The sequence below is a fragment of the Motacilla alba genome, chromosome 7 (assembly GCF_015832195.1).
Source record: "Motacilla alba alba isolate MOTALB_02 chromosome 7, Motacilla_alba_V1.0_pri, whole genome shotgun sequence".
In the NCBI taxonomy this organism is placed as follows: domain Eukaryota; kingdom Metazoa; phylum Chordata; class Aves; order Passeriformes; family Motacillidae; genus Motacilla; species Motacilla alba.
This window is the reverse complement of record NC_052022.1, coordinates 26596753-26610893: the sequence shown is the minus strand read 5'-3', so window position 1 is coordinate 26610893 and position 14141 is coordinate 26596753. Positions and strand designations below refer to the sequence as shown.

General features: G+C 41.4%; 1 protein-coding gene across 1 annotated transcript; it reads right to left on the bottom strand.

Moving 5' to 3' along the window:
- Positions 1 to 1113: 1113 nt before the first annotated feature.
- Positions 1114 to 11418, bottom strand: SUMO1 (small ubiquitin like modifier 1). The gene is made up of 5 exons (XM_038142525.1): positions 11265 to 11418; positions 6138 to 6212; positions 4858 to 4935; positions 3180 to 3251; positions 1114 to 2347 (listed from the first exon to the last, which is right to left on the bottom strand). Exons 1-5 carry the CDS (start codon positions 11274 to 11276, stop codon positions 2279 to 2281), a joined length of 306 nt encoding a protein of 101 aa, XP_037998453.1. The 5' UTR covers positions 11277 to 11418; the 3' UTR covers positions 1114 to 2278.
- Between the last annotated feature and the right edge of the window lie 2723 nt (positions 11419 to 14141).

Here is a 14141-nt window from a genome sequence, read left to right as displayed (position 1 = left end):
TTCTATCAGCAAAGATATGACTTTAGACCAGCAGCTCTGTTGAGGCTCTTTGAGGCTTCACAACCAGTCTGAGAAAGAGGTCAAATCCGTCTGTCACTGGTTCCACATCCACTCTATAAAGAGATGTATTTTAGGACAAGGTTAGAGAACAAAAAGCAATCTTCGCCTTGAGCTTCATCCTACTGAAGCTGCATTTTGCAGAAAACCCTCCTCCACAGTCTCAAGAGAACCAAATGCAGTGCTTCAGCTAGAAAGCTGATATAAATGAGCATACAAAAACAGATTTGGAAGAGGAAAGTGAACAGCTAGAAGCAAAGATAGTCAGGGCAGCCACTAGAGTACTAGCATCAAACCCCAGGGATGTGGATTCAGTTCTCAGCTCTGCTTTCAGCTTCCATAGTGACCCCAGCCCAGCAGCTGCACCTCAGTTCCTAGTTTGCAGAAGAGAGATAATGGAACCTTGTCTACAAAAAAGAGCATTATACCAATTTTAATTTAAAAGATGATCTGGTAATAGTCACAAGGCTGTTTTATTTCTGGTATTCTGAAGCAAATGTATTTAGTATTTTAAAAAAGCAATAGGAGGTAAATGCACAGAAGCAGTGTCATTCTACATCATCATAGCAATCCCTCTTTCCGTAAGAACTGAATTACATAAAACACTTTAAAAAAACCCCATATTCTGACATTTTGTAAACAAAAATTTTAATCTTTAAAAAATTGCTTAGTGCAACTATGCATACAAAATTATTACTAAATCAGGAACAGGACAACCCCAAGCATGAAAGAAAACGCACTCTAGCTTTACAGCAAATGCCATTTTAAAAAAGTACTTAAAACCTGCTATTTTTTCCAAGTATGCCAGCATGTGTCTTTAATTGAAGCTGGCATTTATATGGAACTCGATTTACCAAACAAGTCCTATTCATCTGCAAAAGAGGTGAAGCAGGGAGAGTAGTGAAATCTTCTCTTCACACTACTCTGCCCTGTGTCTCCCACCTCAGCTTTGATATTGAGTAACAAGTTCTCAAACTGACCATTTATAATCTGCAGGTAGCTGGAACATGTAGACCCTGATAATGATGCCCAATGAACTGTCATGACACTTCCATGTCATCCATCATAGATTATTTAATGGTACCATATCATATGAAATGCAGACATTAAAAGCCATCTTTATTTACTTCCAAGTTGCATTTTCAGTTTAAATTCTGTGCATGAAGTGAAGATTTATGTAACTGTATGTGAATAATCTCTTCCAAGAAAAGAAACAGCTAGTAGTCTCTAAGAGTCACCTGCAAAACAAGCAGATCAAGTATTTTACGAGGGGAAGTAGGAAAAAAAACTTTTTTATGAGGTATATTTACAGAGCCCAATTTTTTTCTGGCTTCAGCTTATAGTCACTGGAAAAGCATACCCTAATTATAACTTCTAATGGTTTCGCTCATTTCCAATCATTTGAAAAGAAAATGCAAGTTGTTTATAAAATTGGTTTTCTTGTTTATTTTAAATGAAGCTGGTACAGACAATGTCCATTCAAAACCCACGTCCCAGGCCAAAAGGTACAAACAAGCGTGTCAAAGTAACACCAGTTGGCTGCTGTGAACATTCTTGCATGGATACCTGCGCGTACTAATTGCTATATGAGGTTAAAATGCTTCTGGGCTCTTCTGGTAATATTTAAAAATCATTAGGGTTTTCAATTTCACGTCTTCAGCAAAGCCATCTCTGGAGCAAGGAACAGATGACAACAGTTCTAGCTTTTCCATTTCCAACTCGTCGATCTTCCTCATTGGGCCATCAGCATCATTTAAGCAAAATAGCTCTGAGTTATGGATACACAACTTCTCCACAGTTTAGTTCTCTGAAAAACTTCATCTCGCACTGAAAGTTATAGTCCAGGAGTGAGACAGTCACACATCAAAACTTCAGGGCAGATATGGAAGTCATTAAGAACACTCGCCCACCTGGCAGATCTTACAGCCTTCGTGCCTGAAATGCACGAACCCAGTGAACATACAAATGCATGTGAGTACATGTATTCCTAAAGGGGAGGGCAGAAGGGAAGAGGGGAGGCAAGGTTGCAGCTGGATCACAGAAGTTCAGCACAATGAAAACAGAAACAATAGTGTATAATGAGCACGAGAATTCAAAATACCAGACGCTTGAAAGTAAACTCCCAGAGATGGGGTGCCAGTTTCAGTGTTGAACACCACATTACAAAAGAACTATTATTTAAAAATAAAAAAGGATTAAGGGGAAAGAAAATCAGAAGGATCTAAACTGTTGAGTGACCCCCCGTCTGTTCCTGATAAACTTCAATCACATCTTCCTCCTCCATCCCCAGCTGTGAGAACAGAGAAAGAAACAGCGAATTGTTATTAATAATTGCATAAATCTGGTGTGATGAAATCAGAGCAGGTCCTAGACAAATTATACAATTCTTTGTTCCTATGTCCTGTCATAATTCATCAAAGGGGTGAAGGAAGTTTCAGTCTCCCTCTCACTAGACAATTCACAGTTTTCGATCATTTTTCTTTAGACTTAGGTATCTGAGTTAAAGCAAAAGCATTACAGCAAAGACCCACTTGTGGAGCAGGGCCACATCAGCCTGGAAGTTGCTGGCTTCACCTTTCTCTAAACCCCTTGTTTAGGGGGAACAAGGACATCACCAACATCATAGTGAATGCATCAGCTGTAGAGCCACATGAATTATATCTATAGTGCACTACTAGCTCACAGCACAGCTTAACACCTACACCTTGCAACTCAAAGCCCGCTTAGAACTCTTCTCTCAGAGAGAGCAACTTGTTCAATTTCATAGTCAACAAGTTTGTTTCATATTTCCAGAAGGTCATTATTATGAGTTTCTTCCTGCTTTTTCATAACAATTGGTGGAAGTCACTGGACAGAAGTAACTGTTTTCTGTTTATTTACACTTTGATCTACTAAATGTGAACTAAATACATATTTATCCCAAAGTCATACTGAAGTTCCAGCTCAGCAATGGGAAGATTCCCTTTGTGTTTTCCCCCCTCTAGCAAGCAGTGACTACACCCTCCCTTCCAAGGCATTACACATGGAGGTCCAAGCAGGCTCTTTCCAAACTGCACATATCCATACTAAAAGATCCTAGTTAGAGAAATATAGTCAAACTGTATTTCTAGGAAGAAACTCACCTCCTTGGGGGTATGATTATCAGTAATTCTCTGACCCTCGAAGAGAAACCTGAGTGAATTCATTGGAACACCCTAAAAAAAGAAACATATGTATAAGAAAAGAACCAACTTTCTGAATCTTGTACGGGTTTACAAGAAAAAACATTTTAAACATAAACAACACATGAAAGTCATAAAAGAGGGTTAGTTACTGTTACACAGAGAGCTCAGATATTCTGCTGTGTTCAAGCAGACTACCAAGAAGTGACTCAAAAAGCACGAAAGTGCCGAAATGGATGTTTGATGCAGTCTCACTGGAGTTGTAGCTAAACAACTTGGACGTTTCTTTAGCTTTTTTAACTTGTCTTTATTTATGAATTAAGGACTGACTGTGCCCTCTTCCCCAATATATATTTACACAAGTATTTTTCTGAACGGCATATCAGCCTTATTTAAGGATCCTAAGACAACAGGAGAAACACGATGTTTACTTCATGAACTCCTACCCTTGCTTTCCCAATCTTCTATGGCTACAGGAAGGAATCACAATCTTTACTATTAACAATTCTGAAAATGCTCAGCACTGGGAACAAGAAAGAGCAGAGCTGAGGGGAAGAAAAACGAACAGCATTCAAACAAGGTGAAACAAACATCCAAAAGGTAAACAAAGTTAAAGTATGTCTGTTGCACAATATGCCCATGTTCTGGCAGAACGTCATACTCCACATCAATAGATAAGGCAAACACCTCATCTTTTCCTTCTCTTGCAAGTTATGAGCAAAACAAACTCATGGAGAATATGACAAAATTTTATCACTTAGCTCTCAAACACTGCTTGCAAATTTTCTCAGGTAAGGACAGATCTTCACACTGTTTCAACAATCCCTCTGGCCAATGTCAAAGAAATGTTCATAGTCCCTTTACCAGAGAAAGGTTACTTGACACCTAAAATTGCATTGACTGCTGCAAAAGGAAATAACAGACCCTCCAGAATTCAGCTCAGGAGGTAAGAGGTGTGTTAATTCAAACAAATTTCTTTCTTTAAGAAAGGATTCCACACATGCATGTTCATTAGTCAGTAAGAATGCTGCATGAATTATTTCCAAGATGATTTTTTAAAATGAATCATAATTTGGATTTGGCTACAAATATATCTGGTGTTTGATCTTTTCTTTCCTCCTACTCCAGAGAGGCAGCAAAAAATAACACATTTCATGAAAGAACACTTCAATGACAAGTTCAACTTATAATCATAAGAATTAATACTTTGGGGGCTTTTTCCTAATACTTTGAGATATCTCCTGAAGTGAACTCCAACACACTTATCCAAGAAAAGGCCACACAAGGCATCTATCCCCAAAGCTGAGGGCAAACTAGGCCAGGGCTTCTGGAAATAGCAGCTGTGAATCCACAATATCTGCCACAGAACCTGGAAGTGAAGATATGTTTTTATTCTGTAACAATTGTTACTAATTACCTACATACACAACTAACACTGTAGATTTCTTTAACTTAGGGTATAACTTCACAATTGTCTTACACAGAAATACTTTTACTTGTCAAAAGAAACAAGATCCATTATGTTTGTACCACCTGATACCGCAAAAGTTTTTTTTTTTTTGCTTTTATTTGAAAGCACAGTGAGAAAAGTGGTTTGGGTTTTTATTTTCTTTTTAAATAATGTCATTATTTCACAAACCTGTCTTTGACAGTATGATTCTTTGAGTTTCTTGAGGTGTGTTGTCATTTTCACCTTGAAGTGAATTTCACTGCTGTCCTAAGGACAGAAAAGAAAAGAATTTACTCTCCTTGTAGTAACTGCTAACTTTATCTCTTTTATTTTTAAACATTAAGAAAAAGCTTATACAAAACTTATATGAAACATGGAATGTGATTTAACTATCACCATACACACCTTGGTGTATCATATCGTGAACCTCCAGGATGATTTATCAGTCACTAAATTCGCTATGTACTTCCACTGGAAGCTCTTCTTAAAAAAACAGATGGCATCGTATAGCCTTAGGCTCAACACGGAGGTTTTGGATTTCAAATTACTAAAACCCATACATGGTTCAGTCTGTGCTGCCATCTTTACCCAGATGATATACTTATGAAATACAAACATACATATGCAGGGGATTTCTGTTCTAAGATTCTAAAGAGACAAGTTAAAGCTTGCACTTCAAAATATATATGAAACCTCGTTCAATTAAGAGTAATTACCTAGGAGTTAGGATACAGGCAGACTTGGCAACACAAGACTAACCTGAGGAGAAATCTCAGGTCTTATTATTCTGTAGTCCTTCCCACTAGCCATAAGATGCAAGTAGCTGCAACTGTCAAAATGTCGACAGATAAAACAGATTGCAAGAGGTTCTGTGCAAAAGGCATGTGGGCCACTTCCAGCTTTTCAATGTGTTCTTGTAACTGCTGATTCGGCCAGCAAGAGGTAAGGTAATTCCTGTTAGTCCTACTTGAAAGTCATCTGTCTCCACCCAACTGCAGCAAACAATACAACTCCAACAAACAATCCTATTATCATCTGAGCTAGGTGATCTTTGCACAGAAGATGCCAACATTCTCAACATTCACATTCCAACGCAGCCAGAATACAGACTTCTAATCCACCATGCCTCTGGTCGCTACATCTACCAACAGGGCAGCCAACAATCCTTTTCCTATCCCTGAAAAATAAAGCTGATCTCATGCCTAGGGTACTACACAAACTTTGAGGACCCGAATTTATTAAGTTTGCCACTTATTTCATTCATATCCTTGGATAAATTAATCCCTCAATGCATCAAAAAAAGCATACCAGAGTATACTAATACAGATTTCTGGCAACTGGAAGTAGTTTATGGCAGAGGAGGATCCACTCTGAAGAACTGAAATGATCAACTTGCATTTGGTCATTTCTACCACACAAGAAGTCACACCTCCATCAAATGTCAACAAGCAATTACGTAAAAAACTCACCTGCCCAATGACTTTGAGTTTAATGTACTCCCCTTCTTTCTTATCTCCTAAGTCCTCAGCTGAAGGTTTTGCTTCCTGCAAGAAAAACATAAAAAAGCCTGATCAGTTCAACACTCCATTATTTTCACTGGACAGCATGGCAGCTGCCATTCTCTTTATTGCGTGAAATCAGACTACTCAAGGTGTCTACCTTCTTTCTCTGTGTGTGTGTGCACAAAAATAACAGCAACATAGTATTATGAAAGCTTGTCAGTCTACCTGTGGGAAGTATAATTAATGAGAGAAAAGAAACACCATAAAGAACATAAGAAATGAGAGAAGAACCATTTGGAAATAGATGACATACAGAAATAAGAAATATGATTTTATACCTCTAACTCCTAGACAACAAACAAACTGCAAAAAGCCCACAAGAAGCATACTAAGAGTACTAAGAGGCTCATATTTGACAGAAAAAAAAGGAATATTGTGAGGAGAGTAAACAGAAAGTACTTGTAACACCCTATCGACTTAAAGAGAGTGAACCATGCAAACATTTTTCAACCCACTGCATCAAAGGTAACCCTTATTTTCAAAGGGCTGGTCAGCTAGTTTCTTTTCTATGACAACAAAAGAGCTTCCTTCTAACACATTTGTTTTAAGACCACAATACTTCAAAGTTTAAAAAGGTGCAGTTCCAAGCACTATAGTGTTTTGATATATTTCCAGGGTAAGAATTAACTGTACAGACAAGTTTGATTCAACAGCTTGAGCACTAAAGCTCATCAAAAGGGTTTAAGTGTTATACACTCTAAGACATTAATTAAGGACATCTGAGTTTTCGTGTTACCAGCTGATAGATGAAACAAGTGAGAAATCAGGTACTATTAACCCCATTCCTTGCCTGTCACTACATATCCTGCATCAGGCCTTTAGCTATGTTCCACTGCAGGACAAAGGGATTTTACACAGACATCAGGTCTAGATGGTGCTCAGTGAAGAATTGTTGCCAAGTAGTCATAACCACAGGTACCCTGCTGATCATGTTTGAAATCATCCTTTTATATTTTACTTCTTAACATTGTAGACAAAATAAACAAAATATGTACAGGTGTCTACCACAGGCTCCCATCCCAAAAGGGGCTTTTTGCTAAATGTACAGAAATATCCTCTGTATGGCTGGACTTGAAATTTAGGATCGAGTGCCAAAAACACACAAAATACTAACCTTCTCTATTAAGTCCATCCAGCTAGGTCTCTATCTTCAGATTAAAACCTTTTTAAGATTTTTCCCCCTGCTTCCTAAAGAAGTTAAATACACACAACTTCTTTGAACATTAAAAGATCAGGGAAGGGCACAGGCCAAGCCAGCAAACACCCTTTCCATCTGTACCAGTCTTAACCTGGAGTAAAGAAAGAGAGGAAGTGTTCTTTCTATCAGTTTGACTCACTGCCTCAATCCAGATCGAGTCAGTTTCTACAATGGAAAGAAGTACGAGCCAGAGACTCCACCTGGTTTAAATACCTTTTATTTTTTTAATACTCATCCAGGCACAACCTAAACTGCAGGGACTGATTCATCACCCTTCAAGCTCAAATCCAAAAACTCAACCCAGGCTTTCAGAAAGCCTGACATACACAGGCCTTCAAGCAAGTCACTTTAGAAGCATGAAAGGAGTTCTTCACGGGTAACACAGTCAGATCACCTGTGTTCCCCACCAAAGTTTTCCCTAACACATTTGGACTCTAAGCTTCTGGGACTAGCTGCAGGAATAGAAACACAGTAGTATTCACTCCTGACCAGAAAGAAAAACAAGAAGCTGCAACTTGCTCTGATAACTTGCACGGCTGTTTTAATGTCTTTATGCAGCATTACTAACTTCTAGGAATCAGACCAAGATTCAGATCTCTACTGATCTGGTAGCTCAAAACTACCTCCTGTTTCACTATTACTGAAAGAATTTGTAAGAACACTCTGCCCCTTTATATGACATTTCAGGTCAGTCACTGTCTAAATTTACTTTACAAATGGCATGACAGCATATTATCCCAGCAGCAGAGGTATTTGTAGTAGTTATGCAGTTCTGTACATTGTAACAGATCTACCTACTCAGGCTTCCAAACCAAACCATCCGGTACAAGGTATTACTAATGATCATTGCTACTATGACAGTGCCTCTGGCCAATATGAGTGATAAAACTGTGATTCATATTTGATTCCTACCCTCAAGGAAAGAGGGCTCTAGTATTAAAAACAAATAGGGAAAGCACCAAACTGTAGAATAAGCTGAGGGAATTGGAGTCTTCAAACCATAAAGATGCTTGTTTAAAGCCCCCAATCTCTCACCCACAAAATAAGAGGAAAGAAAGCTGTAGCTTCAGGAGAAGAGAAATCATATCAAATCAAATAACAGAAGTGCCATAATCAAAGCTTAAAATAGGAGCAAAATATTTTACATCAGGATACAAGACCCAGCAAGTCTGAAAATGCTCTCTGCAGTTTGTCAGTGAACTATACTGCCATTCAATGCCAAACGGTTAAGGCAACACAAAAACACTTAGGAATAAAGAAAGGAAGGAGATTGCAAAGTTGTTAAAACTGCTAGCATTCATTAACAAAACCCTGGATCAGCAATTAGCAAGCAAGCCTCCAGACTTCTTGCCCTGTGAAAAGAATGGGTGCTTTAGGGTACCTCATGAAACGGGACATAAAAAAGACCACCATACAAAGAGAACAGAAATACCACAACACTCCAATTTCTAACTTTTCATTAGGTGCCTAAGGTTTTAAAGGCTTCATTGCAGTTTTCCTCAAGAGCACAAAATAAGGCTCCTAGCACTGGCTCACACTTATACAAGGACCCTAAAAAGCACGCAAAGTTTCTTGGATGAAACGCACTGGTATTGCTATTGCAACTAACAAAAACAAAACACACACAAAACAAACATCGTGAGGCAACATATTGCAAGTTTCCTCCTCCAATTTTCAGAAGGGCTCAAACTTCAACGTCTAACCATAAAAAAACAAACTCTATACTCAGCACTTTAAAGAAAAATCATCAAAACCAAAATTACTAGAGGAATAGATGTACAACATACTTCCTAACAAAGCAAATAAACTTACATTTCTTATAGGAGTGGAAAACATACATGCAAACTGTAGCATTCTTTATTAGCAGTACATGAACAGATAACATTTAGATTCAAATAATGCAAAAACAGCCTAAGACATTTGAAGGGAGGAGAAAACAATTTGTGTTTTGTTTCATTTTTGCTTAGATCCCACTAAGCAACCATGTGGGGTTTTTGAAGTCTGCCCTTCTTTCAAGCATTTTTACTTATCATAAAAGTCAATTTCACACTGAAAATAAAGTAACCCCTTCTTTTACCGATGATAAATGACCCCCCTCTTAACTTAATTCCAGGGCCAAAAAAGAACGATACTCTAAGCAATTCACAATTTTAGGTAATCCAGTTATTCTTGCAGGATTGATAAAGAGAGGAATGAGATTTACAGTGCTGCATAACCTTACATTAACCTTCTACTTAAGCATCTGTTCAGCTCTTGTTGCACAGTCCCCCAGAAATGAATGACACCGCGTCTAACGGTGTTTTGCTTATCTACTAAAAATAAACAGCAGGCCCGTTCCACAGACCTTTAAAACACATAGCCACAACAGGTTACCACATACATGGAATTTTACATACTTCAAGCAGTCCCAAAGACAAAATACACATGTGTTTTAGCAGAACTTGCCTGGGGAAGGATTTACCTAACTAATGAAAGCTGCTATTTGTTAAAACACGCCTTGGTTCACATATGCAGACAACTACAGAGCAAGTCACGTGAACATCTGTCCATAAAATCTAGTTCAGAAATTGTTGGTGGGTTTGTTTGGCTTTTTTTTTTTAAATGCAGTCACTTTCACATATTTTGCTACAGGGGCAACGTGTCCTCCTAGGAGGCAGCAATCGCTGCGCTCCCAGCTGCCCCTCTCCCAGGCACAGGCACAGAGAGAGGCAGCAGCACCATTGTCAGCTGCATTGTGCCGGGAATCGGGGGCGGGGAGGAAGACCACCAGCGCACACAGCGCTGGCTTCTTTTCACCGCTCCCACTGCACCAAGGCTACTCCCCAAAGCAGACACGGTATGCACTAAGCTGAGCCTTGTCTCTAGGGACTTTTAATTTCCTGGCTGGCACCAGTACTATTCTTGACTTCATAGCGCTACAAGAAACATTTGTAGGTACTGACATTACCGTGATGGCTACGCTTTGGGAAAAATCAAAGATAGAAAACAGTGCCCTGTGACGACAGTATAAAAAATAAAGCAAAACACAATACAAATTAAAACCGGAACGCTGTTTTAACTTTCCAGCAGCAGGTCACATAGCCTAAAGCAATAGTTGTAAGCAAAGCACTGTATACACGCCAGGCCGCGCAACCCAGGAACTTGCGGTACAAGCAACTATTTAAGTCCCGGCTCAGAAGACAGAAATGACGGGGGCATAACAAGAATATTACTTGGAGCGAAGGCGGGACAGAGTCTTGATAAAGGACGGAGTGTTTAATACAGGCAAGCAACACTCAGCTGAGAAAGGAGGGGGAGAAAACCAGGCTTTCGCATTCCTAGGGCGAACAGAGGACCCGGCAAGCCTAGCCTAACACGCACAAAGCCCGCTCCGGGGGAAAACCATCCTACCACACACCCGGGAAATGGAAAAGGAAAGGAAACAACAGTTGTGCAACACAGCTCACTCCTCGCCGCATTCCCGGGTTTCCAGGGCCGGGGCTGCCCCAGCGGCGACCCCGCTCCGTCTGGACGCCGCCCCGGCCCCCGAGTATCCCCGCCTGGAGCCCGACCGCGCTCCTCGCGAAACACCCCCGGGGAAGAGGGAAAAAGGATTAAAATGCACGGGGAGAGGGGCCCGAATCCGGCCGAGGTCGGAGATCGGCATCCATACACACTCCCCTGGGGGAACGTTCCCCACGGCGCTCTCCGGTCGACGGCGACTCCGCTCGCCCCGGGCCGGGGCTGCCCCGCGGCGGCCGAGAGTGCGGGCGGGGGCTGCAGGCAGCTCCTGCCGCGCCCCCGGGGCCGCCGCGCCCACCGCGCCGTCCCCCCGCGGCCGCAACAGCTGCCCGTACCTGGTCAGACATGGCTCGGCCCCGTGTCGTGCGGCAAGCTCGGCTGGGCCGCTGCAGGCGCTCCGCTCCTTTCTCTGCCCGCAGCGCAAACACAGGGCCGCGGCACGGGCGGGATTTCCGGTGCGCCTGAGCTCACTTCCCCGCCGGGCTCCGCCTGCGGCCCCTCCCGGCACTCGCGCGGAGCCGCCGCCGCAGCGGCTCCCAGGCAGGCCGCGGCGGAGAGCGGCAATCGCCGTTGGAAGAAGACACGGACGTTAAGGGCACCGTGGCGACCGGAGCAGCTGGGGAGAGTCCAGCGGATACCAGGAGGATGATGAAGGGCCTGGAGCATCTCTGTTCGTCAGGAGAGACTGGGGGAGCTGGGCCTGTTCAGTCTGGAGGAGACTGTGAGGGGATCTCATGAATGCGCAGAAATGCCTCAAAGGCGGGTGCCAGGAGGATGGTGCCAGACACTTCTCAGTGGTGCTCAGTGACAGCACGAAGAGTAAAGGCCATCAACTAAAAGATAATAAGCTCTACCTCAGCTTGAGAAAGAACTTACGTTGAGGGTGGCAGAGCACTGGAACAGGCTGCCCAGGGAAGTCATGGAGTCTCCATCTCTGGAGACATTGAAACCCCACCTGGACATGTTCCTGTGTCACCTGCTGCAGGTGACCCTGCCGTGACAGGGGTTGGATGCGACACTCTCCAGAGATCCCTTCCAACCCTGACAATTCTGTGAAGTCACATAACCCTTCCCACAACAGCAGATCTTGGAGCAAAAGTCACGTTCATTCTGACTACCTCTAATATCTTGCTGAGGTTGTTACTAAGATAATACATCATAACAAAACTCACTTTTCTATTTAGAAATAGAAAACTCACTTTCTGTTTAGACACAGTGCATTTTTTTAAGTCCATTGCTTGCAACCATGCAAGCAATGGGATCTGCATGTATTAAGCAAATCTGCACCCAGGCAGTTGTATTTGAACAAATTTGCAAAGATACATCATTAAAACAGAGCAGGTGCCCTGCTTACATTGGCACAGCATGGCTTTGCAGAGGTCTGCACAAGAAGTAACATCTACCTAAAAGATTACATTTGGGCTGCAAGCTGTTTGGACTATAGCATGGAGTCCTACCATCCCCTCTCCAACTGCTCAGGCAACTCCTGCATGGCATCACTGCTGGCATTGGGATATGCTTAGCTCTAAGTGACCAGCAAGTAGAAAACCACACATGAGAACCATAAAATATATGAATGTAAAATCAATGAATCAACATAAATTAGCTCAATTGAAATAGGAAGTTATTGTCCTCATGTTACTAAACAGAGTTTTAACTTTACCAGCTACCTTTGGGAAAGGGCAGAGTACATTCATTAGCTCTGGGCAGGGGGCATTCATTAACACAAACAGCTCAATGCTCTGTGCCATGTTCCCCTGTAATAACACCAAACACCAAAGCAGCTGCACTCTGTGCCTGCATTTCTGCAGGTCACTGAATGCCAAGTTACAAACACAGCCACACCAAGAGGTGCACTTTTACCAGCCAGTGGAACAATCAGTATCTAGACTCATGGGAATTAGTTTCAATCACGACCGTTAAAACAATTCAGAATTAACAAGGGAGGGAAAAATAAATAAAGAAAACCAAAACAAATGCTATACAGAGCTACAGAATGAAGATGTTTTTTTTTAGCAAAGGCCAAGCAGTCAGAAAAGCCAAATACGTTCATACCATGCCAAGCTCACAGTAAGAGCTCATTATGAGCTTAATGATACACACAAAGCACCAAAAAAAGCCATGCAAGGGCTCCACAACAACAAACAATACTAACAAAATGGAAAATGACAAATATTCTATCCTGAACATTACTGCTTTTTATGAATTCTAAAGGGATTTTTAAAAACAAAGCCTTACTGTGCTAAGGCCAAAGTCTCAGACTCTGGCACAAACCCAATTTTTTCAAGTAATCCCATAATAAAAGCTAACACTCACATGAGTCAGAATGCAGTTACCTATCCACATACATAGCCATAAAGATACAGGCTTAGAATGTGCTCATCAGCATACACACTAACAGCAGCATCACCTTTCTCGACTCCCTTCTTATTCCACGAGTTGTGGATGCATTAGCTCTTAAAGACACAAGCTAGACTTGTACAGGATTTTCAAAGTTAATCTCCACTGAGCCTGTGAAAACTGGATGTGCAGCAGTAAAGCTCCCACTTTTCTTTTTCAACTGCTCAAATTCAACATAGAATGAAGTTAAAGAGAAAACAACAAAAGCTGTTTTAAAAATACCAAATATACTTACACAAGTTTCTTCCCACAAAACCCAATGTCAGCCTTACATTTGCACACACTGCTAATGGCACTTACTCTAATAACCTCACTGCATTCTAAGGTGGTTTATATTGTCTCTTTTCTCCCTATCTGCACTTAATCTCAGTCACTTAAAGCCAATAAAGTTCACCTCTGTAGACTGATTTCTCCAAATTTGCTGTATAGTTTAGGAGCCAATAGCTGTAAGAGGTTTTCTCAAAGCTATTGGCCCACACATACAGTCTGTGCAAAGCTGCCTCAGTCCATCAGAAACAGATTTCTTAAAAAAAGCAGTCTTTAACCTAAGAACAATCTGTAATCTCATCATGCCAGTTTGCTTGCCTGAGAGGGGTTAGTGCTAGCAAACAGGATGGATGCAGTGTTCCAGGGCAGCCAGCTAAGCAACAGTAGCTCTTACATAACGATAGTACTCTGCCAGCCGGGCCAGAAACAGTACTTTAAAACTAGGTGGAACCTGGAAATTCTCTACCTCCTTGAGCCTAATTTCTTTGTCAGTATTAGTGGCTGTGGGATTTTAAGAAAATTGGTTATGTAATGTAAAGTACCAA